General features: G+C 35.6%; 1 protein-coding gene across 2 annotated transcripts; it reads left to right on the top strand.

The window, feature by feature from the left end:
- LOC102597097 (probable disease resistance protein At1g12280) lies at window positions 1-26,019 on the top strand. Of its 2 annotated transcripts, XR_001473862.1 has the most exons (5): window positions 1-31; window positions 116-174; window positions 21,541-24,636; window positions 25,359-25,464; window positions 25,861-26,019. XR_001473862.1 is itself a non-coding variant. In XM_015310092.1 (4 exons), exon 3 carries the CDS (start codon window positions 21,550-21,552, stop codon window positions 24,622-24,624), a length of 3,075 nt encoding a protein of 1,024 aa, XP_015165578.1. In that variant the 5' UTR covers window positions 1-31; window positions 116-174; window positions 21,541-21,549; the 3' UTR covers window positions 24,625-24,636; window positions 25,359-26,019. The 2 variants fall into 2 exon arrangements, 1 of the variants encoding a protein (XP_015165578.1); XM_015310092.1 differs by having other exon boundaries at window positions 25,359-26,019.
- Window positions 26,020-27,193: the final 1,174 nt, after the last annotated feature.

Below are 27,193 nucleotides of genomic sequence, written 5' to 3'. Positions count from 1 at the left end.
GGTTTACATCGATCATATTCTGCTTTCACAGGTAATAATTCAATTTTTCCACTACTTTTGTCAACATTTTTTCAACTATTTCATATTATTAATTGGGCATTACCTGATTATGCAGGGTGAAAAAAACTTACTCTTCTAATCAACAATTCAGACTTATATATAGGAAGTGTATATGTAAGTTCCCCTATTCCTAACTCGATGTGTTTGTATGATTTTGACTTGACATTGTATTAAGAAAGTAAAGAGGACTACTAAATCTCATGGTTTTAAACTAAAAATATGTAGAATGTGACATCATGTCCTTTAATTTTAGGGGAAACTACCTTATTAGACGTATATTCATACCATGTTTACTAATTCTACCCATACTTTCAATTAATTTTCGTATCTTACCACTAATTAAGAGTTTCTTATCATATATTGAGAAAGATACACCTAAATACATGTATTTTTGCTACCATATACACTAAAATAGAGAGAGAGGCGAGCGAGAAGGGAAGGGAGGCGAGCGAGATAGTCAAGTATATCAGATATATGTGAACCACACAAGATACACACTAGATACATGTGTATGTATCTGGTGTGATTCACATGTATATGAGATACCAGATCATAGGAGAATGACGAGCGAGATGGGAGGGAGGCGAGGGAGGCAAACAAGGTTTGTTATGTACTTATGTATCCTATATATATACATATCCACTTGGATACAATGAATCTAAAATATATAACACCGGATTTTGACCCATGTGTCCTGAGATACATGTATCTTATATACATATATTTGAAAAACATGTATGCCATATACAATGTATCTAGAACAAATTACACCTAATTTTGACCCATGTATCCCGAAATACATGTATCTGGACGTATTTGGGTGCACCAAAATCTGGTAAAATTCATAATATTGCAAACTAGAGTGTATCTAAGTAATTAGCTTCTAAACTAGTGAGATTTCGATAAGTTTTCCTTGGTTTTATGCTCTTATACATGTCATATTTCTAGTTATAATTTATAAAAAAAATTGTCATAAGAAAGGGAAAATAAGACAAAAAAATGAAACAGGTGGAATAATATAATATGTGAATTTATACTTACTAATATAGAGAACAACAATAACATACCTAGTGAAATCCCACAAGTGAGGTGTGGAGAGAATAAAATGTATGCAAACTTTATCACTACCTCATGGAGGTAGAGAAGTTGTTTTCGAAAGATCCTTGACTCAAGTGCAACAAGTATGAAGAAGAAGACAAATGAAGAGAAATCAAAATAAGAAACAGTGCAAAAAAACCAAAAACAACAATAAAATCATGTGATAATCGAAATGCCATAAACAACATAGGTAGGGTAGATTATTTTTAACAAACAGTAATAAACCATGATAAAATAAAAAGCAACAACTAAAATAATACAATTAGTACCATTGCAAGCACTAGCCTCTCTGAGCAAGACAACACTACACTACCTACCACTGTTCTACCCTAATACAAGTCCCCCACACCCTCCTATCTAAGATTATGTCCTCGGTAACTTGAAGCTGAGACATATGTTGTGCCGTAATTTATCTATCTCTAGAAAAATCACATTTTTGAAATGTTCTAAGTATAAAACAATTTGAGAAAAATACTTAGAAAAGAGTCGCCACTTAATTTTTTAAAGAAATTAAGAAAACTTATAATTTTCAAAGATTTAAACAGAAAAAATCATTTGAAAATACCAAAGAGGGTTCGGGGTTCAATTTACACTTCGAGAAGGGTTTAAGCATTCAAAGTGTCCGCTAACATGCGGTTGACCTGCGACTTGACTAAAATGTATTTGACTATTTTTTAGAAAAAATAATTTAACATAAAAATATAACTTATAATATATTTGATTAAAAAGATAATTAAATAAATGATGCATTTTATTTCGTTTATTTTTTAGAGGAGGGGATCCAAAATGATACATTTGACTCGAAATACAAGTGATTGGAATATCAATAAAACTAGATTAATTAGAATTTATTTAATTCGTTTTTGAAATAATAATTTAAACCAATTTAATAAATTAAAGCATGAAAATCATCTTAAATTAATTGACTAACCTTTTTTGAGAAAATGACTAAGCAAATATATATATATATATATATATATTATTTATTAATTGCAAAGGTTTTGACTAACATTTTAAAGTTTATTTGAGAAAAATACTTTAACTTAAAACAATTTTAAAATGAATAAAAAGTGATTAAGTAAAAAGTACTAAAAAACGTCTCTTTTAAGAACCAAAGGTTTATCTTAATTGAAGATATAAAATTGTGACCAATATACTCGATTAATAAGATAAATGAACACAAAAACACAAAGTGTATCAAAATTAAACCGACACAAATAAAATAACTCATCTTTTGGGGAATCTAATTAAGTTAATTAAAAATTATAAAGTTAGAGTTAATGATAAGAAAACAAAACAAAACAAAAGATAATTAAATAATTTAAAGGTAAAGGAGAAAATTGAATTTAGGCCCTTTTTGGGCCAAACCTTTTGTTGATTTGGGCTTTTGGCTCAATCCCCTTTTTGGTATACAATTGTTGTATACGAGTATATATCTGATGTATACAGCCCTTTTTTCTACGTTCCGGGACCTGTACGTCAACTTCAAAGACTTGTTCTTCAATTTCTCAAGGTTGGATAACTCGATAAAAGAATTTTGGGCCTCCATGGCCCTTCTCAAAATGCGGAGGGAAGACAAATGAAGTCCAAGAGGACTCGGATGGTATCACATGTAACAAAATGATAATAAAAATTAGCATCCGAAAATAATAGAGCAGCAATTATACCTAAGACAAATCATAGCAACTCTTAAACTAATATATGGCAATTGGCTCGATCGATTTAAACAATGTAGATTTAGGCATGGAGCACAAGTTCCAAAAACCCAAGCCATATTAATGATAAAACAAATGATCACTTAAACTACAAGTTAGCACTTAATTTCCACAATAATACATATACTATCCAACCTATTTGATAAACAAATGCATGCTAACAAATGACACTAACAGTTAAGGCTAAGAAAGTTAGGACAAATTTAGTTGATATTAAAAGCATAAACGCTATAATATGTCCGCAACAAATTATATATTAAATGCATTTCCAAGTCCCTTAATATGCTAACACTACCACTAAATGAGTAAGCATATATGTACACAGATAGAACCCAGGGGCATTAGGAGCCAAAATTACTGTGTCAACAGTCCATGCTAAACTAAAAAAAACAAAACAAAAAACACGGGCATCAAGAAGAGATTACCAAGCGATGACTAAATTTTGAAATAGGGATGGACATTAAACAGGGAAGGAAACCATTTTTGTGGAGCATTTAGCCTAAAGAATAACAACAAGTTTAAATGGGTAAGTCGGGAAATGCTAATGTCACATACGATAGAGAAGTGACATGAGAAACAACCGTCCGAAAATCAAACATTTAAACCGTGACAAGAAACAGAATTGAAACCAAATGAGGGAACAAGCAGATCGCTTACAACCATAAGGGGGTGGGGTAGCTATTTTGAAATTTGAAGATGTAAATCATAGGTTGTTACCAAGAGACATAGACATTAATCTGATCAAGTTAAGGACCAAAAGAAAACACAATCAGACATTAAAAAAAACAGGTCAATAGCCAATACGATCAAAGTCGAAATCAAATAAATGCCAAACTATTCCAAACTGAACGAGACGGAGATTCATCCAACTTTAGAGAATCAAAATCGAGTCAACGACTCTAACTACTGACAAACGCTATCAAGCAAAACTCCACTGATTTGCAGTCAAAACAAATCGAAACAAATCTAACAATTTCAACATTTTCAATGTCTCATACAGTAAAGCCAAATGACCAGCACATCATGAAACCAAAGATACGAATAGAAATGAGTATTACCTTTTGGAGTGCAGCGTTTTGAGACGAACGAGCAGAAGCGAACTATCTACGACCACAAATGAAACGAGCTCTGGCGAACTCCAATGCACCAACGGCTCGAAAACAACAAAAAAGGAAGAGGATGTATCCCTCTGGAAAACTCTTTTTACTATTCAAAGACTTTTATTTCTTAATAAAAGATTTGTGTGCTTCGGTGGTACCCCGACCCTAAGCTGCATATCCTCTCAACAGTGACTAAATGAGATGAATAGAAGAAGATTTAGGACTAGAAATTGGGGGAGGAAACGGGCAGATTTTTTGAATTTTTGGACTCCTCTGCCCCTTTTCAAGATAACAATGAAAAAGGATGGGGAAAAAGCTGAATTTCGCGAAAAAGGGGGAAAAGGGGACGTGAAGGTTTGACGTTGGGGTTGCTAGGGTATGGGTTTTGCAGGGTAGTTGGACGAAATTTTCGGGTTTGCAGCGCTATCTCTGCTGGGATTTCGTCTGGCGTCGGTCGTGTTCTTCGCTGGAGGAAGACGCTGGTACAGAGGTGGGGTATTGTTGGTATGTTATTGTTGTATTGCTGCTGATGTATGTTGGTTGAATTGTTGTTGGGCATTGTACGTATGTCTGGTGGGCTAGTGGATTCAATTTGAGAAAGGGGAGAAGTGGGCTGAAAAAATGAAAAGAAAAGGGCCCAAAAATGGGTATTACAAAGAGTTTGAATAAATTGATTATGTGTGGCTAAAATTGTAATTATATAATAGCCCAAATAAATTTAAATTGTAGCCAAATGAATTTAATCGGCGAATTCGGCTAAAATTTAAACAAGTTGAGTTAACATAAATTAATTAATGAGCTTCTTAATCTTAACGAAGTAAAAAAAATAATTAACTTAATTATAAACTAATTAATTCAATTACAAAGCTAATTAACTCGAAATTATAACTATAACTTAAAGTAAATTAATAAAGTATTTAACTAAAATGTAAATCTTTAGTGATGATTTTTCAAATATTTATAAAATAAAGTGATTGCAAAAATATACATATTTATTATTAAAAATGATAAAATTACTTTAAAATAACTTGAAGGTATTTTGAATTTCATAAAACTCATTAATTCAAAATTATAACCATCCCTAATATTTATAATATAAAATCTTTTTTGAGACGAATTTCGGTTATTATTATTTATTTTTATTATTATTATTATTATTATATTTTATTTATTTTTTTAGAAATTTTATAAAACTAATAATTTTAAATCGTTTGAAATTGGAGAAGCTCGAAATGATTAATTTATATTGTGGAGGGTCAAAATTGGGTGTCAACAACATATCATGTCAAAATTGGGTGTCAACAACATATCATGTCTTATCACCCTCCTCAATACTTCTTCGGCCTACCTCGGTCTTTCCCTGTACCCTCTATAATCAACCTCTCCTACCTTCTCACAGGTGCATCTATCTATCTCCTCTTTATATATATGTCCAAACCATCCCAGTATTGCTTTCCTTATCTTATCAACCATGGAGGCCACACTCAGCTTATTTCAGATATCGTTATTTCTAATACTATGACTCCTAGTATGGCCATACATCCACCTTAACATCCTCATCTCTGCAACAAGCATCTTCTAGACATGGGATTCTAGAATTTCTCGACTGACCAACAGTCAGTCCAATAAAACAAAGTTGATCTAACCACCACTCTATAGAACTTACTTTTGATGTTTTGTGGTAGACTCCAGAGGCCAGCTTCCACTTCATCCATGCCGCACCAATACGACGTGTGATATCATCGTCGAAGTCTCCACTCTTTTGGATTGTAGACCCAAAATACTTGAATCTAGCTCTCATGGGTATATTTTGAGTGTCAAGCCTCACTTTCATGCCTACCTCATGCATCACATAATTGAATTTGCACTCCACATATTCTGTCTTAATCCTGCTCAAGCTAAAACCCTCAGTCTCCAAAGTCTATCTCTACATCTCTAACTTAACATTCACTCCATTGCGCGTCTCATCAATCAGGACTACCTCATTCAATTTTTGGCTATTATTTTTCTTAGGACAACTCAAAAAGGTAATTATCCCTAAAAAAATTGACATTGCGTATGTATGCAAGTTAAGTTCAAGAAATAATTATCTACCTCTATGATAAACATAAATATCACCTCTTGTGGTGAGGTTGGTCATTGTTTACACATTGTATTGGGTCAAATTGATCAATCTAACTCATTCATAGAGAATACATGAAGAAGATGTTTTACGAATGAAAGAAGAATATCAAGGATCTTCTCTTAAACATAACACGTGACAAGTAGCGGGGTGTTTGACAAGTAATGATCAGTTTTATATTCCATTTTTTTAGGCTTGTTTGAGCCTATAGAGGGACTTCAACAACCTACAGACCTGGTTAGTTCCCTTGAATTGTTCTTGAAACCTTGTGCCAATTACATATAAACCTCCTCATACAGATGCCCTTGTAAAAATGCATTGTTTTATGGACCAACCCTTGGTTACATCCAGTGAGATTACGCTTCTCACTATTGTTAGAATTTAGAACTTTAGAGCAAAAAGTAAGGTTCAAAGAAAAGTTTTTTTTTTCATTCATAACATACTACAAATTAAAAGGCACACACATATATCTACATAAGCTTTTCAAAAGTTAGTAGAGGACGATACCTATCCAACCCCTATTGAACTTTCTACCAAGACATATACCATAAAACAAGACTACTATTTCTTTACAAACTAGACAAAATATTCAAAAGAGAACTATTAAACTAAAGACTATCTAGGAAAATCTCATTTTCTAACACTCCTCCTTGAGTTTTTTCGTGGATACTCCTAGCTTAGCCCTTATAACTTCAAACTTCACACTCCTCATTTGGTCATAATGTCTGCGATGTGCTGATCTGAGCTGCAATGAACAAATTTAACTTCACCATCGTTTTTTGCTTGTCTGATAGCATGGAACTTCATTTTTATATGCTTGCTACAACCATGTTTCATTGGAACTTTGGTCATATATATTGACAGTAGCTTAAATGTGAATGAGGGTGAAAAAAAGGCTTAAATGTGAATGTGATTTTGCTCCAGATCACTTAGAATCTTTCCTAACCAAAATCCTAATAATTAGTTGCATCAATAGCGATGATGTATTCTACTTCTGCAGAAGATGTATTCTTCTTCTTGCTTCTTTGAATTCTATGAGAACATGCATGAATCAAGTGTAAAAGCATATATCCAGATTTACTTTTCATATCACTAATGCTTTATGCCCAATCACTATCTCAATAACCCATCTATTGCCCTTGCTCGTCCCTTTTAAACCAAATACAATAATCAACAATTCCTTTGTTAACCTCAATGTTTGTTTAGTAACACCAAGATGAACTTGACTTGGATCTTGCTTAAATCTCGACAGAAGACTTGCCGCGAACATGAGATCAGGACTTGTTGCTGTGAAATACAACAACCTACCAATTAGACTCCTATAAACTGCCAGTGGGGTTGATATAAGCTTGAACCTCTCCATCTTGAATCTCTTAAGAATATCCCATGCATATTTTCTCTGAGAAATGAAGATTGCATCAGTATCTGGATGAATCTCCATTCCTAGAAAGTAATTCAATTCACCCAAATCTGACATTTCAAACTTGGTCTCCATTTTTTGCTTGAACTGATTTACCATAGCTTCATTTCTTCGTTTTCACCTTTAGCCTTCTTCACATACAAAGTAGCTTCATTTTCACTACTCTTAAAGACACAATGAATAAGATGATCATTGTACCATGCTCGAGGAGCCTGCTTTAATACATACAATGCCTTATGTGAAGCAAATAACAAGTTAGTGATCAAGATTGTAAGACCGAAGCGGGTCCTTCGTTTGATATAATAAAATTCAAGTTGTGAGAAATCGATTGTGCCTATCGTCTCCAAAAAACATTATCTAACAAGTAGTATCAGAGCTTGGTGGATAAGAGCGAGGTAGTAACTCAAAGAAGATTTTACAAGCTATTGTTGGAGGCTACAAGTCGCGAGACACTTATCAATGGCAGATTTCGCAAGCACTCTCAGTAGCGTTGAGAAGTTCAATGCAAACAACTACGGATCATGGAGCAAAAAAATGCAATATTACTTTCTTGGCCAAGAATTATGGGATATCATCGGTGGATCAGACACCACACCACCAACAGATGCTGAAGCAGCAAAAATGTGGAAGGTCAAAGCTGGAAAAGCCATATTTGTTCTCTGTAACAATTGAGGATGCGTTTTTGCAACGAATTAAGAATGCCAAGACACCCAAAGAAGTTTGGGACACCTTGGCAACGATTTTTACAAATAAGAATGATGCAAGATTACAAAGGCTTGAAAATGAGCTTTTGTTGATCTCTCAACGGAATATGACAATCAGCCAATACTTCTCAAAGGTAAAATCTATATATGATGAAATATCAAAATTAGATCCTGAGAATACTATAACGAAGACAAGAATGAGAAGAATCATTGCTCATGGTCTAAGGCCGGAGTACAAAAGCATAATTATAGCCACACGGTGGTGGGCCACAAAACCAACTTTATCTTAGTTAGAAAATCTATTGGCAAATGAAGAAGATTTGGAGAAGCCATTATCAAGTCTCGCTATAAAAGACGAAGATAAGGCGCTCTTTACCAAAAGACAAGACTATCAAAAAAGAGAAGCGGAGAAAAGATCATGGTCAGGGGGAGACCAAAAGAATCAACATCAATGAAATCAATGACAAAACAAGCAGGCGAAAGGCTTTTACAACTGACAAATGGAGAAGTGCTACAATTGTGGAAAGAAAGGACACTACGCCAGAGACTACTGGTACAAGAAAGTTGAAGGTTATAATATAACTACTTCTTCGAAAACCAGAAAGATGAAGAAGAAGTTTGGGATTTCGAGACCTCTTATGCAGTTGAAAAAACTAATTAACTAGAGGAGCCTATCACCGTCACTCTAACAAAGAAGATGAGATTGCACTTGCAACTTTAAATGAGAAATTGGTCGATTATGAACATGATTGGATCATTGATTCAGGATGTTCCAATCACATGACTGGTGATGAGAAAAAGCTCATTAATATGAGTGAATATAAAGGTGGTCGAGTAGTGGTGACTGCAAATAATTCAAAAATGCCAATAACTCATATTGGCAAGATGTTGTTTGTGCCTCATCATAGCTCAAGACAAGTGGAACTTCAAAATGTCTACCATGTTCCAGGTATGAAGAAAAATTTATTATTTGTAACACAACTAACAGATTCTAGTAACTATGTCTTGTTTGGGCCAAATGACGTAAAAGTATATCGAAACTTAAAAGTTACAAGCACACCAATAATGAAAGGGAGAAGGTTAGAATCAATATACGTCATGCTAACCGAGACAACTTATGTGGTACTTGATGAAGCACCAACATGGTGGTACAACAAAGTCTCCTTTCCAGATTCAAGGAAATTGGAGCAAGAGCTACAATATAAACTTGAAGAAGAAGGACAAAGAAGGGAGGCTGAATAGGAACAAGAGGTATGTGAAAAATATAACTCACATACAGAGGAGATATTTTCAAAAGGAGAAAATAAGAATTCATGGAAAACAAGAGTACATGAAACTCCAGAACTGTTGCAAGAAAAGTCAAAAAAGATCTGCAACCTCAACTAAGAAGGAAGACACGATTGAAATGCTCAAATGCCAAGTATATAGATGTAACATTAGCAGAGATGGTTAACAATAAAGATGCTACTACCTTTGAAGAAGCTTCAACGAGTAGGGATCAAAATAATCCGATGAAGGAGGAGATTCTCAAAGGGCATGGACATCATGATGCTTGCAGAGCAAGAATCGCTCACAACGGACGCAAAGGAAAAATTAAGTTGGTGTTGAGGGGGAGTGTTAAGAATTCACCACCAACTTAATTATTTACTTAAGATAAGTCAAGAAAAATCTCGAGTATTTCGGAGTTATAGAGAATTGAAGGAAGATCTCTAGAATGAGTATTCTAGAGAGAATAGTCTAGAAATGTTCTAGATAGGGTAGTTCTAGAATTAAGTAGTTGGAGGAATATTCTAGAATAGAGTAGAAAAATATGTTTAGCTAGATTGTTCCATCACCTCCTATAAATAGAGGTGGTCCATTTGAGTTGTAAGCAACAAACTAAGCAACAAACCAAGAAAGAAATCAAGTAACAAACCAAGAAAGTAAGCAAGAAAACAAGAGTGAGTGCTAAGTAAAGAGTGTTGCTGAAGCAAATAACAAGTTAGTGATCGAGATTGTAAGACCGAAGCGGGTCCTTATTTTGATATAATAAAATTCAAGTTGTGAGAAATCGATTGTGCCCGTCGTCTCCAAAAAACAATATCCAACAGTATGTAGTTTGTAGACTTTATCCTCCATTCCTACAACTTGAAAGCCTTTTGGTTCATCAACATAAATATCCTTATGCAACATTCCATTTAAGAATGTTGATTTCACATCCAGATGATACAACTTCTAACTTAATTGAGTTGTCAAAGCAAATAGAAGTCTTACTGTATCATGTCGTGCAACAGGTGCAAATGTGCCTCCATAATCCAAACCAACAACTTGTGCTTAACCTTTCACAATAAGCCCTGCTTTGTATTTATAAACTGAGATATCTTTCTATAAACCCATTCACCTCTATTACATTTTTGTCTTTGGGCTTATCAACCAGCTTCCAAGTATCATTCTTATTTATCATACCAATCTCCTCCTTCATAGCTTCAATCCAAACTTATGTCTTGATGCTTCTTAATAACTATTTGATTCCAAGATTGCAACATTGCATCTTTCATATATCCCAGAATGGGACTTTGTCTTCAAAATTATCGAATCAAGTGAGGATTCCCCCTCTGATTCTTCATCTTCTTCCAGATTTTGAGATCAAAATGATTGTGTTGCAGGCAGGGGATTCATGTTCTGAAACTCTGCTTTTTCTTTCGTAATTTTCTCTTAATCCCAGTTCCAATAAGCAACTACTACATCTCTTTTTGATGGAAATGGTTTTTGTTTGAAAGTTGGAAACTCTATAACTCTTTGGCTTGCGATGAATAAGCAACAAAGATACCCAATTCATCTTTCGGTTCAAGTTTACTTCTTTTGACTAAAGAAACATGAGAATAGCATATCAAACCAAAAAAATGAAGTTCTCGGCTGATGGTCTAATTCCACTCCATGTCTCAATATGAGTTCTTCCATCCATAGCTTTAGTGACAACCTATTTAACAAATATACTAAAGTATAAACATCTTCTGCCCAAAAGCTTTGTGGGAGTTTCTTTTCATGCAAAAACATCTAGCCATTTCAACTACAGTCCCGTTCTTCCTCTCTCAAACTCCATTTTATTCTAAATAACTTATTGTCAGTTTGTGATCAATCCACATATTTTCACAATATGATAGAACTCATTTGAAGGGTATACACCACCATTGTCCGACCTCAAAGCCTTTAGCATACGGTCACTGTCTTTAGGAAAACACTTCAAATTTCTTGAAAACTGAAAATACTTGAGACTTGTTACTTAGAAAATACACCCATGTCATCCTTGTTTATTCATCAATAAAGAGCACACATATTTATTTTGGCCCAAAGATGATGTATGCATAGGTCCACACACATCAGTGTGAACTAGTTCAAGTTTTTCCATTGCCCTCCAGTTAGCACCTTTAGAAAAAAAAATTCCTATGTACCTTACCTATTTGACATGACTCACAAACTTCTTTGACAATGAGATCTCAAGTAAATCCTTAGTCAAGTCCATTTAATACATAATTTTTAAAGTAACATAGTTAAAATGCCCATATCTTTTCTGCCACAACCATGACTCATCCATACTTGCAAAATTTGCACCATCAAAATTTCTGTCTAAAAGAAACGTTTTATTCACCACTTCTACTTTAACAATCAAACTATCTTCTGAGTCAAAAACCAAACAATGATTTCCCTTAAAATATAAGGAATATCCTTTAGACATCATTTGTCCCACACTTAACAAGTTACATGCTAAACATGGAACATACAACACATCATACACTAATTTTGTACCTTGTATAGTTTGAAAGGCAACTGAACTCTTCCCATGTGCATGTAATGATTCACCATTTTTCATCCAACTTAAGTTTTTTACTGTCTTGTAAAGTGTGTGAAACAGTAACTCATTGTGTGACATACGACTCGTACATCCACTATCTATGGACAATGAGGATTTATTGATTGTGTTTTCTTCGTGAGAAGCCATAAACAATCTTTCTTATTCCTTTTCTATCTCTTCATTAAAATTTCCTTGCTACACATGATTTTGTTGTGGTTGATTCTGTTTGACCCTACAATTCTTCTTGTTGGTGTAATATACCACTACTATATTAAATTACAGTTGAAAATAAAATAACAAAGATGAATAAACAATTTTTTAGGCTGAGGCGCGGATATCTCGCTCTCTTTAAGGAGATTCAAGCCTATTGCAGCATAATCTACACCGATCTAGCAGTATCACTCTTGAGTTGTCCCTTCTACGATACAACAGCCCAACAATGTCGTACAACTCAAGCAACTCCGGATTAGTTGAAGAGTACAAAGCTCCACAAAAGAACACATTCATTCAACATATAATACTCTATTTTGTATATAGTGAATTTAGTTGAAGACTTAGAATATTTTTCTATGTTTCAACTCTCTCTTTCACTACACTAATCTCAATATAAACTCAATATAATACTACTAATCTTTTTCACTCTATATTTTCTTGTATATCTCTTGTTGTCTCTACTTCTACCCAACACAAGGAAGACCACACTATTTATAAGTGATGGATTCTTCCTTGCAATGAATATGAAGATAGTGGGTCATCATCTTGCCAAATGAATGGCTCAAATGATACATAAGTTACAAGACATAAAGATAGAATAATGAGTGAAATGAAGAGTTGATGGTTACATAAGTTACTAACAACTAATGACCACTTTCTTCCACAATTGATGAGAGTAAAGAGGCACAAATGTAATGTCCACGAATAGACATAACATGATATATAATGTGACATATAATATATTTTTTATTAATATTAAAATGTCACACCAACAATCCCTCACTCATTTTAATATTAAGATAAGAGAGTTATTTCACAATTTAGTTGAAGGTAGACTATTATGCATAATGAAGGTGTGCTCTCCATTGAACCTTCACTTAGTAAAACAATAATCTTTACTCCAAAGTCAGTAGTGGTCTCTGACTTGAACTATGACTGCTTAGGGGAAATAAAGTATTACTGCTTACACACAATAATCAAGGTGTTGACATAAGCTTTAATAGCCAGCACATTTACGGCCTTGTGCTATCTCATTTTTTATGAGTGTTTTTGAGAACAAGCTCATTCTCATAGAAAGCGGCCTACTTTCACACTCACATAGGTGAAATCTGTCAAGGGTTCTCCTATAATTTGACACCCCACTCATATGATATACAGACTTTCATTAAGAGTTCAAGACTCAACCTCCACAAATTATTATAGGATAAATGCACTCACATCATAGGGATTGAATAAAATTAAGAATAGTGCATTTCACAACAAGTCATCTAATGATTCGTTCTTCCCATTGAATCTGGTTTTAGGATCTCTTGTCCCCAAGTTGGGTTTTCTCATATATAACTTAGAATTTTTTTTAGCTTCAATTTTATCCCCCTCGATGTGCTTCAGACTCAACATCTTGTCTTAGTTTATAAATCTGCAAGATTATCACAAACTTTAACACAATTAATATTGATGGTATACAGTGATCAATAAGATCTCACAATATTATGTTTTCTCCTCATGAGTCTGAATTTACCGTTATAATAACAATCTTGTATTCAACCATTATATTGGTGCTATCACAATTAATCAAAATTAGAAAAAAATATTTTCTCAAAATAAAGTGTTTCAATTCACTTTTTCACTAGTTGAAGTTTAGTTTTTTACTTCAACCTCCATGATAGAGTTAACAAATAATAATCTGCTTTTCTCATCCCACCAAATAGCACCAAATTTTCTCACCTACACCAACAAAACTTTTAAGTATAGCATAATATTTTTCCTCATAAAATAAGCCACCAAATTTCGTACCAAGTAAATTTACTTGATGTGCTTGTACATGCAATACTTTATACACAATATCATATAAAGTGCAATTAGTCACATATATCATATTTTTTATTAGTCTAGCAAACTCCTTCTTTCTTTGTTACACCATTTTCACAATTGAATCAAAATGAGTTGCAAGACTCACACAACCAATAAGATTGTATTTCACAATTTTTTCAACATTATGTGACTTGACAAGTGTAAAGATATGACACTTGAGCCTAACTCAACCCCAAAAGCTAGCTCACAAGGGGAGGTTTGTCCGAGTCCATATAAAGAGACCAAATTTTCCATCCCTCTATCGATGTAGGACATATTAGCATTCCCTCGCATGCCCAAACCTCAACTGTAGCGTGAACACTTCTAAATGGGGGTCCATCATCGGTGAACAACAAATTGGGATGAGTTTGACTCTGATACCATGTAAAGATATGAAACTTGGGCCTAACTCAACCCCAAAAGCTAGCTCACGAGGGGAGGTTTGATTTTGATGTTATTAATCGCAAGGAGAAAAGGATGGAGAACCCCAGTACAGCCTCCATGATCTCTACTATTAGCACGGGCAAAGAAATGGGTTCAGGTATCGGAGATGGCCGAGCTGGTGCAGGTGCACTATGGGCTCCATCGAACCCAATGACTGGTTCTGGTATATATGGGCATGGGTATAGGTATGGGTATGGGTATGGCTAGTGGTGGCCCGGTAGGGGGTCCTGGCATGAGAGCATATGGAGGAGCAAACCAGCCTTATGGCGGCATAGAGATGAACGAACCTATGAACAACATGGGCATGTGAATGAACATGGGTCAAGGATTTTAGATGCAACAACCTTCCGAATTCCCCCGGACCTGGAGCTCCCATGTAGGGAGGTTACAATCCCCGAATGGGCATGGGTCCCTATGGCCAACAACCATATGGTGGAGGATACCAATGAAATTTAGCCCATTTCTGAAAGTAAGAAACCTTTGTGTCATATTATCTGGAATGTTTTCTAGTCTGTAAGCCTATTGAAATCACCCTTTGTTATAGAGTTGATACTTTTCGGGTGCCTGTAGTTTTCCATGATAAAAGTTATAGAGGAGAGTATATGTTGAATCCTTCTTCAACGTTGTTCTACAATTGCATTTCCATTTATCTGCCATTTGGGGTCAAAGATTGCTCGCAAGACCTCTCATAATGTTTTGTTGTTGTGCCTTTGTACACACTCGAGGATCACTTGTCTTTGATGTTCCTCTTTTTGCCACTTGATCCACATATACACGTGTAAAATTGTTTGGACTAGCGGTTATTGAAATTGTACTTGCTGAAAAAAATAATTTGGACCCCCATTTAGAAGTGCTCATGCTCCAGTTGAGGTCTGGGCGTGCGGGGGAATGTTAAGATGTCCCACATCGTTAGAGGGATGGAAAATTTGGTTTCCTTATATGGACTCGGATAAACCTCCCCTCGTGAGCTAGCTTTTGGGGTTGAGTTAGGCTCAAGTGTCATATCTTTACATGGTATCAGAGCCAGACTCATCCCAATTTGTTGTTCACCAATGATGGGCCCCCATTTAGAAGTGTTCACGCTCCAGTTGAGGTCTGGGCGTGCGGGGGAGTGTTAAGATGTCTCGTCTGGGCGTATAGAGGAGTGTTAAGATGTCTCGGATCGATAGAGGGATGAGAATTTTGTCTCCTTATATGGACTTGGACAAACCTCCCCTCATAAGGCTAACTTTTGAGGTTAAGTTAGGCCCATGTGTCATATCTTCACAACAAGGAAAATTTCATCACATGTTTTATGGTATTTTTTTCATTCCAAGAATGAAACTTATCTCACCCAAAACATTTCATGTTAAATGACTACTCAACATGTTTTTCATAATTTATTTATAACTCTCGTGTTAGAGCCAAAAATCATCTCATTATAGCCAAAAAATATGTGATTTATTCCATAATAAATATATGCACTTGTAATGCTATTTTTTAAGAGTATTTCTCAAAGATGCAAAAAACATTTTTTTGCACAATAACTTTTTCCTCATTTCATGAGCACCCACTATTTTAAGAACTTAAATATCATTTTTTCACGAAAAGTAGTATCACTTTATTCATGAAAACACTAGGTAAAAAAGTTTTTATTTCCTTTACCTCTTCTCCACTTGAATTGAGCAAGTAGAAAAATATTTTACCGTACACCTCTTCTCTTCCATCTCTTAAAGAGAGCGACGTTGAGCGGAATTATATTGAGATCCCTATCTTGATATCCACACCTTTTCAAACTGTAACAAAGACATGACTCTCCTTAAAATTGTTGGTGTAATATACCACAAATATATTAAATTACAGTTAAAAATAAAATGACAAACGAATAAACAAATCTTTAGGCTGAGGCGCGGATATCTCGCTCTCTTTAAGGAGATTCAAGCCCACTGTGGCATAATCTACACTGATCCAGCAGTATCAGTCTTGACTTGTCCCCTCCAGGATACAACATTACAACAACGTCGTACAACTCAAGCAACTCTGGATTAGTTGAAGAGTCCAAAGCTCCACAAAAGAACACCTTCCTTCAACATATAATACTCTCTTTTGTATATAGTGAATATAGTTGAAGACTTAGAATATTTTTCTATGTCTCAACTCTCTCTTTCACTACACTAATCTCAATATAAACTCAATATAATACTACTCATCTTTTTTCACTCTATATTTTCTTGTACATCTCTTGTTGTCTCTACTTCTACCCAACACAAGGAAGACCACACTATTTATAGGTGATGAATTCTTCCTTGCAATGAATAGGAAGATAGTGGGTAGTCAATTTGTCAAACGAATGCCCCAAATGATACATAAGTTACAAGACATAAAGATAGAATAATGGGTGAAATGAAGAGTTGGTGGTTACATAAGTTACTAACAACTAATGGCCACTTTCCTCCACAATTGATGAGAGTAAAGAGGCACAAATGTAATGTCCACCAATAGACATAACATGATATATAATGTGACATATAATATATTTTTTTATTAATATTAAAATGTCACACCAACAACTTCTCAATCTGCATTGAAATGATGGCTTTCCTTTGAACCAACAATCATTTTCTTGATGGTTTGTTCTTTTACAATGGTTGCAAGGTGGAAACTTTTTCTTTCTTTGAAGATTCAGTCCATGTTTTGCCTTTTGCTACTTTATCTCCTTCCATCCTTCTATTGTCCTTCACAGGCTGCTTGCCTTTATGCTTTGGCTCTATGCCGCTTTTGCTACTTATTCATCTCTTATACTTGATCGTTGTTCTTAGGCTTGTAACTTGCTGATCAAAACTGCTACAGATAAAGTATTCAAACCACAAGATTCCTCTATTGCTAAAATCTTGGAATCAAACCTTGTAGGTAAGCTCATCATCATCTTCTCCACCACCTTTGAATCTGGAAAGGTTTCATCAAATAGTCTTATTTTGTTTACAATCTCCACAAGTTTGGTAGAGTACTCTTTCACAATATCTCCTTCTTTCATACTTAACATCTCAAATTTTCTTTTGAGAGTCCCTCGAACTCCACTTTTAGTTTCACCCATTCTTCTGTAGATGTTTCACAAGCCATTATTCTTGTAAAAATCATATCTGAAAGTGTTGAATGAAGACATGTGAGAGCCTTTGGTTTCCTTGGCTTTACATCTTCATAAATCTTCATTTGTGAAATAGTTGGATTTGGTCTAAGTGGAGGAGGATCATCTTCATTTTCAATTGTTTCCCATAGACTAAGAGCTTTGAGATAAGCCTTCATGTTTATCACCCATATGTGATAATTTTTTCCTGTAAAAATAGGAGGGCCTGCACTCAAGAAGTTGTTGGATGCCATGTTACTGCTGCTCAACTCTCTTATCTTAAAAGAACCAAAGAAAACCTTATCTTTTTTGCCTTCATAAAGAAAGGCTCTGATACAACAGTTGGAATTTGAAACTTCAGAGCAAAAAGTAAAGTTCGACAAAAGTTTTTTTCCATACATAACATACTACAAATGTCATAAACATATATCTACATAAGCTTTTCAAAAGTTAGTAGACGGCCATACCTATCCAACCACTATCGTACTTTCTTACAAGACATATTGCATAAAACAAGAACTACCATTCATTTGGAAACTAAGCAAAATATTCAAAAGAAAACTATTAAACTAAAGACTATCGAGAATAATCTCATTTTCTAACCATTATAACCACTTTAATTCACTATAGGTAAAAAGGTAAGTTTCTTTGTAGCCTATCCACTCTTTTTGGTTGTACCATTTTGCCACTAAACTAGCTTTGTATCTACTTCTCCATCAGGTTTGTACTTGATCTTAAATATCCAATCCCCCCAAGTCTTATTTTCTTTCAATGCCTTAATTGCTGACTACATGGCCTGAATTCACGTTTCATAATAAGTCTGGGCATGGATGGATCTAGGTAGAACACCTTTGTCGGAAAATCTTGAATTGTCAAATTTATGTTTTATGCATATATATTAAATGTTGAATCCCCTGACACAAGCCAAGAGCTTAGCTCGCGTAAACAGTGGCGGAGCCAGGATTTTTAATAAGGTGGTTCAAAATCTGAGAAGTAAACACACGAACTAGTGGAAGGGGGTTCGACATCTATTATACATATCTAAAAAAATAATTTTAACATTGTATAAATAGTAATATTTTCTGCCGAGGGAAACCCCCTAAGTATATGCTGCCTCCGCCACTGTGCGTAAAGGGGGTTCAGATTCCCTTGGATAACACACGTTCAATTCCCACTAATCACATAGGTCCTTTTAAAAAGAAATTGAATTCCTTTGGCAAAAATCGTGTCTCTGCCATTGAATCTGGGAATCTATCTCAGTTGAAAACTTACAATTAGTGAAGCTTTGATAGTTCCCAAAAAGACATCGATAATTAAGAATTTTGTGTCTGCAATTGATTACAAACAACTATTGCAATCTTTGTACATGTACTTGGCCTTTGTTAGCCAAATAGGGGGTCTGCTTGTTCTAGCTGACTTTCTTCTCTCATCAAGTTGAGGTCTTATTTTCCCATCAACTTCAGTAACTATATTAGAAGATGGATCACCACCTATATCTCTGGTTGTATCTTCATGTGAATCATCAGTGTGAGTTGACTGCTCAGGCATCCTTCATAACTCATTTTTTCTAAGAAAGCCATCCAGTCAGCCTGATCTGTATTGCTTGAAGAGAAATACATTTTTAGTGACACTACATCCCTACTAACAAAAAGCATTTTGTACTAAAGATAATAGAGATTATAACCTTTCTGATTGTTGGCATATCTCATCATCATTGATATGATATCTTTAAGCCCAAATTTATCACCTTTGATCAAGTTAGTTGCATGACATAGGCAACTAATAACTCTCATACCACAGTTCATTCCCTCTCCGCCTCACCATCCCTCTCCCCCAATCGAATTGTCACTAGGTCTGAAAATAACATTAGCAATCCCAAACAGATTTTTGATCACCTAGTTAACTTCACCCCCACCATCACACCTAATAGTGTCAAACAAGTACAAACACATCCCGAGTGGCGAGAAGCGATGAAACAGGAACTTGATGCCTTAATGAAATACCAGACTTGGGAACTTGTTCTGCCTGACCCGACTAAAAATATTGTGTCCTGCAAGTGGATTTTAAGGATCAAAAGGAATGCAGATAGGTCCGTTGACAGATACAAAGCGCACTTGGTTGCAAAAGACTTCACTCAGAGGAAGGGCATTGATTTCCATGCAACATTCAGTCCGATCGTCAAGCTTACCACAGTTTGCATCGTCCTCTCTGTGGTACTTCCACTACAACTGGTACCTCTGTCAATTTGATGTCAACAATGCTTTCCTCCGAGGTGATCTGGACAAGGAGGTGTACATGGCACAACCTCTGGGGTTTGCTAGTAATGACAAGTTGACACACATCTGTCGGTTGCACAAGGTTATCTATGGCATGAAACTAGCCCCTCGGGCGTGGTACAATATATTCGCTCACAGGTTATCTTTCTTCCATGGGTTTTGTTTAAGAAAATATCAGACACCTCGCTACTTGTCAGACATGGTCTAGTGATACATTGTTTGTCCTTGTCCATGTCAATGATATTATTTTCACTGGGAGCAACCTTTCCATTGTCAAAGAGGTTATCACTTCTTGCTTCTCGTTTCTCAATTAAAGACTAATTAGGAAATCTTCACTATTTTCTTGGTGTTGAGGTGATACGCAGCTATGAAAGTTTTAATTCTCACCCAAGCGAACTATGTGAATGAGATCTTGAATGATGAGCTAATGTCTGACTGCAAAGGTGACCAAGCGCCAATGAATGCCTCTGAGTTTCTCAACTCTGATGGTACTCACCTGACTGATACAACTCATAATCGTCGAGTCTTAGGTAGTCTCCAATACATATCTTTTACTAGAACTGACATCGAGTATGCAGTCAACAAGTTATCTCAGTTCATTCAAGCACCATATTGGACCTTCACTGGAAAGTTGTGAGGCATGTTCTCCGGTAACTGCGTGGTACGATCCAACTAGGCTTGTGTGTGACTCCCATTGATGACTTTAATCTGCACGTGTAATCCGGTGCGGATTGGGCTTGGGACATCAGTAATAGAGTCTCTACATAGGTGTACATCTTGTTCCTTGGTCACAATCCAGTTAGCTGGTCTTGAAAGAAGCAAAATATTGCCTCTCTCTCCTCCATAGAGGCTGAATACAGAGCGGTGGCTAATGCCCTTGCTAAAACCATGTGGGTCACCAATCTCTTGAATGAGCTGCAATTTCCAGTACATAAGTCACCTATCATTTACTGTTACAATCTTGGAGCAACATTCTTTAGCAAGAATTTTATCCTCCATAGTCTTGTGAAGCATGCTGCAATGGACTTTCACTTTGTCCGCCACCATTTTGAAAACAAAAGGATTTGTTTTGTTCATGTCCAAGGTGCCGACCAACTAACTGACACTCCCACCAAAGCACTGGCTAAGCCTGCATTTGAGAGTAATCTATTCAAGTTAGGCTTAGTGACCCATCGCCTAACTTGAGGGGGAGTATTGGAACACTATGTTTGTATAGTGTTCAAATATGTTCAGGACTTGAGATTCTTAGTTTGTGTAGTTTGTTTATGATTATATTTCAATATTCATTGTTTAGTTAAGATAATTTATTAGTGTTCAGTTAGGAGTCTACTTAATTCTTGTAAATATTCAAACAATTGATCTGCTTTCATAAATAACATACAGAGTTTACATCACTTCTCTAAGTGATTATAGACATAACCTATTAAATTAGATTTGACAAATACTCATACTAATGATGTAAGTATATAAGTTAAATATTACTTTTATTGGACCTTTAAATAATCCCTTAATTTATCTTTGTTTTCACCTCTTTGTAGCATTGATGATCTTGTAAAATAGTCCATTTGATATCTATTTTATTGTTTGATTTGTTATGTCTAGTGAGTGACCATGGCTGACATGCTAGCAAATCTAGCTAAAGAAAGATTATGGGAACCTTATAGAGGACTCGAAAAGAAGATAGTGAATCTAAAGGGAAAGATGGAGTTGCTCGGAAGTCGAAAGGTTGATATAGTGGCTACAATAGAAGATGCTGAATTTCATTCATCCAAGAAAAGGAAAGCAGAAGTTCAAACATGGTTAAGCAATGTCAATAACAAACTAGAGGATTTCCAGAGCCTTGAGAAAGAAGTTCAAGAGTGTGGCCGATTTGATCGTATAAAATTGGCAAATTTTGCTGATACAATGATTGAGGAAGCCGAGGAACTCATAAAGCAAGGCAAGTTTCCTGAAGGGGTTTTACATAATGTATATGAAGAAAAAGGGGAGCCTTTGGTGACAACAAATTTAAAAGGCCAAGTATTCAGACAAAATTCGGAAAATATATCTGAAATACTAAGGAACGATGAGGTATCAATCATTGGCATTTATGGCATGGGTGGGGTGGGTAAAACCACTATGGCTATGAATATCCACAACGAGTTCTTACAAGAAAGTAGATTCTTGGGTCACATTTATTGGGTCACTGTATCTCAAGATTCGAGTATTCAAAAGTTACAAAATGGCATAGCCGAGAATGTTGGCTTAGATCTTTCTTGTGTTAATGATGAGATAAAAAGGGCCGCAAAGCTATTCCAAGCATTGAAGAGAATGAATACTTTTGTCCTAATACTCGATGATGTTTGGAATAACTTTGACGTGAAAAAAGTGGGGATTCCACTTGGAAATGATGGAGGCAAAATGATCATAACAAGCCGATCACTTGAAGTATGCCGTAGAGTTGGTTGCCAAAAGAATGTCAAAGTCAATCCTCTTTCTAAAGTAGAAGCTTGGGATTTATTTACTGAGAAACTTGGACATGGCAATAATAATGAAGTACAAGTAATCCCGATTGAAATAGAAAAAATAGCAATGAAAGTGGCAGAGAGATGTGCTGGGCTACCACTTGGAATCATAACAATGGCTGGTTGTATGAAGGGAGTAAATGACATTTTTGAATGGAAGGACGCATTACAAGAGTTGGAAGAATCTTCCATGATGCAAGATGATATGAAGAATGAGGTGTTCCCTATTCTCCATTGTAGTTATACTCGCTTGAGGGATCCCCGGTTACAAAAGTGCTTCTTGTATTGTTGCCTATATCCAGAGGACTTTGAAATTCCAAGAGTTGAGTTAGTCAACAAGTTCATCATGGAGGGATATATAAATGCAAGGAATAGTAGGCAAGCGCAAATAGACCAAGGCCATGCAATACTAAATAAGCTAGAAAATGTATGTTTGTTAGAAAGCACTGAGGATGTAGATGAAAATAAATGTGTTAAGATGCATGATTTGATACGAGAAATGGCTATAAAAATCACCGGCCATCCTCATCATGATCGCTTCATGGTAAAAGCTGGAATGCAATTGAGAAAGATACCAGAGCTTCGTGAATGGTCAGAAGATCTCGGCAAGGTATCCTTGATGCATAATTGTATAGATCAGATTTCTCCTTGTGAACTATACAAATGTTTGGAACTGACAACCCTATTGTTGCAAGAGAATCGCTTGTTGCATGCGATTCCATACTCATTTTTCATGTTCAAGCCTTGTCTACGTGTTTTGGATCTAAGCTATACCAATATTGAAAAATTGCCTGATTCTCTATCAACATTGGAAAATTTGAATGCCTTATTGCTTAAAGGTTGTGGAGAACTTAACTTTGTACCATCACTGAGCAAACTTAAGGTACTTAGCGAACTCGAGCTTACTGGAACAGGGATTAAGCAAGTTCCCGTAGGCATACCTAACTTGGTTAAGTTGAAATGTCTAACCATGAGCGGGTTGAAGAAGCTAAGAAGTAGTGAACCACCCATAGATATGTTTGGAAGCCTATCTCATCTCCAGCGTCTCATGACTCCGTTTTCTATACGAGCAATGGACCTAGAGAGGATGAAACAACTTGAAGAATTTGGGGGTAAGATGTTCAGTCTGTCTGATTTCAACAAATTCGTAGCAAATCGAGAATGTTATGGGCAGCCAATCTTCTTTCGGGTCACTCTAAATGGTTTGACCAGTGATTGTGTTGGAGATTTGTATGAATACCCTGTGATATTTTCCAGCAAAGAAGTCATTTTGAAGGATTACTGCCTGAAGGGTGGAAATGTAGTACAACCCTTGAGGGAACAGTCAGAAGCTGTAATCAATTTTCCAAGGGACATGCAAAGACTTGAAGTTTCATGGTGCGATTTCATAAGTTCGGATAATAGCTTCTTAAGTGCCCTGCCATCCTTGATCAATTTGACAGATGTGAAGATAGTCAAAATTGTTTCTAGTGACGGTATAGAGTGCATACTCCGATTACCCTCCAATTGCCAAGAATTGATTGTGCCAGAAGGACTTGGGTCGTTACTCAAAAGATTGGAGAATTTGGAACTGTACAATTTGAAGGATATTGTTAACCTTATTGACATCCAACCTAATACTGAAGCATCTTTTACGGCTCTTTCACATGGATCTTTTTCAAACTTGAAGAAGTTAAGGATTGAACATTGTTGCCAAATCAAGGTGATGTTTCCTCAATGGTTGTGGAAAAATCTCCACAACCTTGAACATGTTGTGGTGTCATATTGTGAGGGGATAGAAGAAATTATTAGCGAGAATGAGGAAGAGGAAGTGGATCAAGAGGCGAGCAGTCAATACCTGAGTAGTCCTTCATCATTGTTTGCCTCTACCGATGTCATCCTCCCTAAACTAAGAGTAGTTCATTTGACTGAGCTACCGGCACTCAAAAGCATATCTAAGGGAAGAATGACTTGTGTATCCCTTGAGGAAATAGGTCTATGTGGCTGTCCAAAGCTTGAAAGACTGCCATTTTTTCATCCTCTTCGTGATGGAGAACCACTGTTTATTCCACATGCTCTCAGGTCTATATATGTAAGTCGAGAACTTTGGGAATCACTAGAGTGGGACTATCCTCATGCTAAGAGTATGCTTCGACAGAATTTCATACATGATCGATTACCTCAAACTTGTGCCACCAGCTGAGAGTAAGCTCAGGTCAGTGCTTCTTCATTTGCATTTTAAACTATGAATAATACTAACACCCAAGATTCACATGTCGCATCCTTTACATCGATCTCTTTATTTGGTTTACCTTATTATTACTTTAAGGGTGTGCTGAATCTAAAATAAATTTATAACTTTGTTTCTTTCAAATGACGATTCTTGTACTGCGTAGGGACCAAGTTCGATTGTTACACGCTCTTTATCAAGACCATTCTGCCTCCTAGGTGACAGTAGCTTCCCATGCCAGCTACTCAACCTTTTCACCACTTCTGTAACCATATCATAAAAGTAGCTAACCTTCTTCCTACCTGAGCATATAGGACACCCCAAGTAGGTGAAAAGGTGAAAGAAAAGCAATAGTCTTTGTCATTCTCTTTATGTGTTCGACGAATATAGCTTAAAGAAGTTTTTTTATGGGAATTATACGGAATGTTTATTATTAATGTTAAAAAGATTCCATTTTTGAATATGATATGTGTACCTTGTAGCGTCATAAAATCATGATGTGAACTATAAAGTTTTCATATTCCTGATTTCTGATCAATTATAGGTTGGTTTTAGTAGTGAAGTTTACATGTTTTAATAATAATGTGTCTCTTTGTGACATTTAATTAATCTCTACTAGCTTTATTATTTAGTTTTCATCTAACTTTTCCAGCATAATTAATGATATTAACATGTTTGTTAAATCTTTTTTATTTCTTCCATTTTAGGTTGAAACGTCGTGCACCTGCAATACCTCTCTATTTCAAGCAATCAGATTCTAACTGATGTGTCTAGACTTTAGAGGGAATTAAGCATCTGTCAATAATATCTGAGGTACTTAGTTCATTTCCATCACTTTTTCTCATTGTCATAAATTATCTTCCATGAAATATATTTGATAGTTCTGAGATAAACATGTTGAAGGAACACATTTCAAAAACTTCATCCATCAGAACAGATGGAAGAAATCACCTAGCATTTTGTCTCTATTGGGATTTGAACCTCAGACCTCAGTTCGAATTCACTCTATTGACTACTAGGTCACACTCTTGGTTGCATTGCAGGAGATAAACTTATGTAATACCATTGAACTTGAATATTAACTCCTAATACAATGGAAGTTCAGTTCTGTCCACAATAACACCAAAGTTGTGTCTTTTCCAATATTAGATTAAGGTAATCTATATGCTCTTATTTATGGTAATTTGTATGTTCCTTCTCTTGCACCAGATTCTTGGGATCGGCAGTGTTACTATGGTGAAAATATGGGAATTGTGGTTACTGAATTTGTATATATGTGTTGAATTTGTATTTTTCGATAGCTACTTACAATTGTTAAATAGTATAATATGTATATTACTCTAATAAATTAGATAGTGTATGTGCAGAACTTCAATTTTGAAGGGTTAAATGATGTTATTTGCTTGATAAATACTTGTATTGATTTCCCCGGGTTAAAGGTAAATGTCCTGCATTATCTTTCTGATAATAAGATGGATCGGAGGAGTCTTTTATTTTGATGAAGCTTGAGGTCATGTATTTGTAGATGGTCTTGCTAATGTAGCCGGACCACATAGTTCTCGTCTTTTGAACATTTTCTTGGAAAAGTTAAGAGGCCATGTAACTATGGACAGAATCGATCCAAATGTTGATTCTCTGAGGAGGTAAATCAACAAAAATCAGTTCAACATCTATTTAGAATGAATCATTTTTGACGTACCTTAATATCCTCATCTTGTATAGAATCTAACACTCTCAGCTTGAATTTTTGTGAGTTGGCTGAAAATGATAAATAGAGGCTAGATAATTATAATACATTTTCACTGGTGGTTAAGATTGTTACTATTAGAACCATCACCAATATTGTAGCCTCTAAGAATTGGTCTATTTCACAAATGAATGTTAGCAATGCCTTCGTACAAGGAGATTTCTCAGAGGAGGTATATATGACTATGACACGGGGTTTTCATAGATAGTGGGAGAAAAAAGTCTGCAAGCTAGTGAAGTCATTGTAATTTGTATGGCTTGAAACAAGACGGTGGAACATCAAGCTCACAATGTCTTAGTTGCATCAGGGTATTCACAGAGTGCTTATGATCACTCTTTGCTTACAAAGAAGAAAGGGTCAGCTATTGTTCTCATCCTTGTTTATATGGATGACTTGTTGATTATAGGGTGTATAAAGGTGACACAGAACTGGTAGATGTTACTGCCTATCGAAAATCCAATGGAAAGTTGATGCAGAAATTACTTGGATTGCGAAAAGAGTTGGACTTTTCTATTCCTACCCCAATTTCATTATTTTGTGACAATAAAACAGCTATACATATAACCTCTAATCCCATATTTCATGAGAAAACTAAACATATCGAAATTGACTCTCACTTTGTTCGAGAGATGCTCAAACTTTGCCTCATTCTTCATCAGTTCATCTCTACTTCTTCCAAGTTGGCAGATGTGCTCGACGAAATCCTTAGTACTGCACAACATAGGCTGTTGGTTTCCAAGCTTGGATCCTTTGATCCTTTTCAGCCCCCAACTTAAGGGGGGGGGGGGGGAGGTT

The sequence above is a fragment of the Solanum tuberosum genome, unplaced genomic scaffold, assembly GCF_000226075.1.
Source record: "Solanum tuberosum cultivar DM 1-3 516 R44 unplaced genomic scaffold, SolTub_3.0 scf00122, whole genome shotgun sequence".
In the NCBI taxonomy this organism is placed as follows: Eukaryota; Viridiplantae; Streptophyta; class Magnoliopsida; order Solanales; family Solanaceae; genus Solanum; species Solanum tuberosum.
This window is presented reverse-complemented; position numbering and strand designations above follow the sequence as displayed.

What these genes read in the sequence shown, in the direction of transcription:
- LOC102597097 (XM_015310092.1), top strand. Translation starts at nt 21,550, where the DNA reads ATGGCTGACATGCTAGCAAATCTAGCTAAAGAAAGATTATGGGAACCT.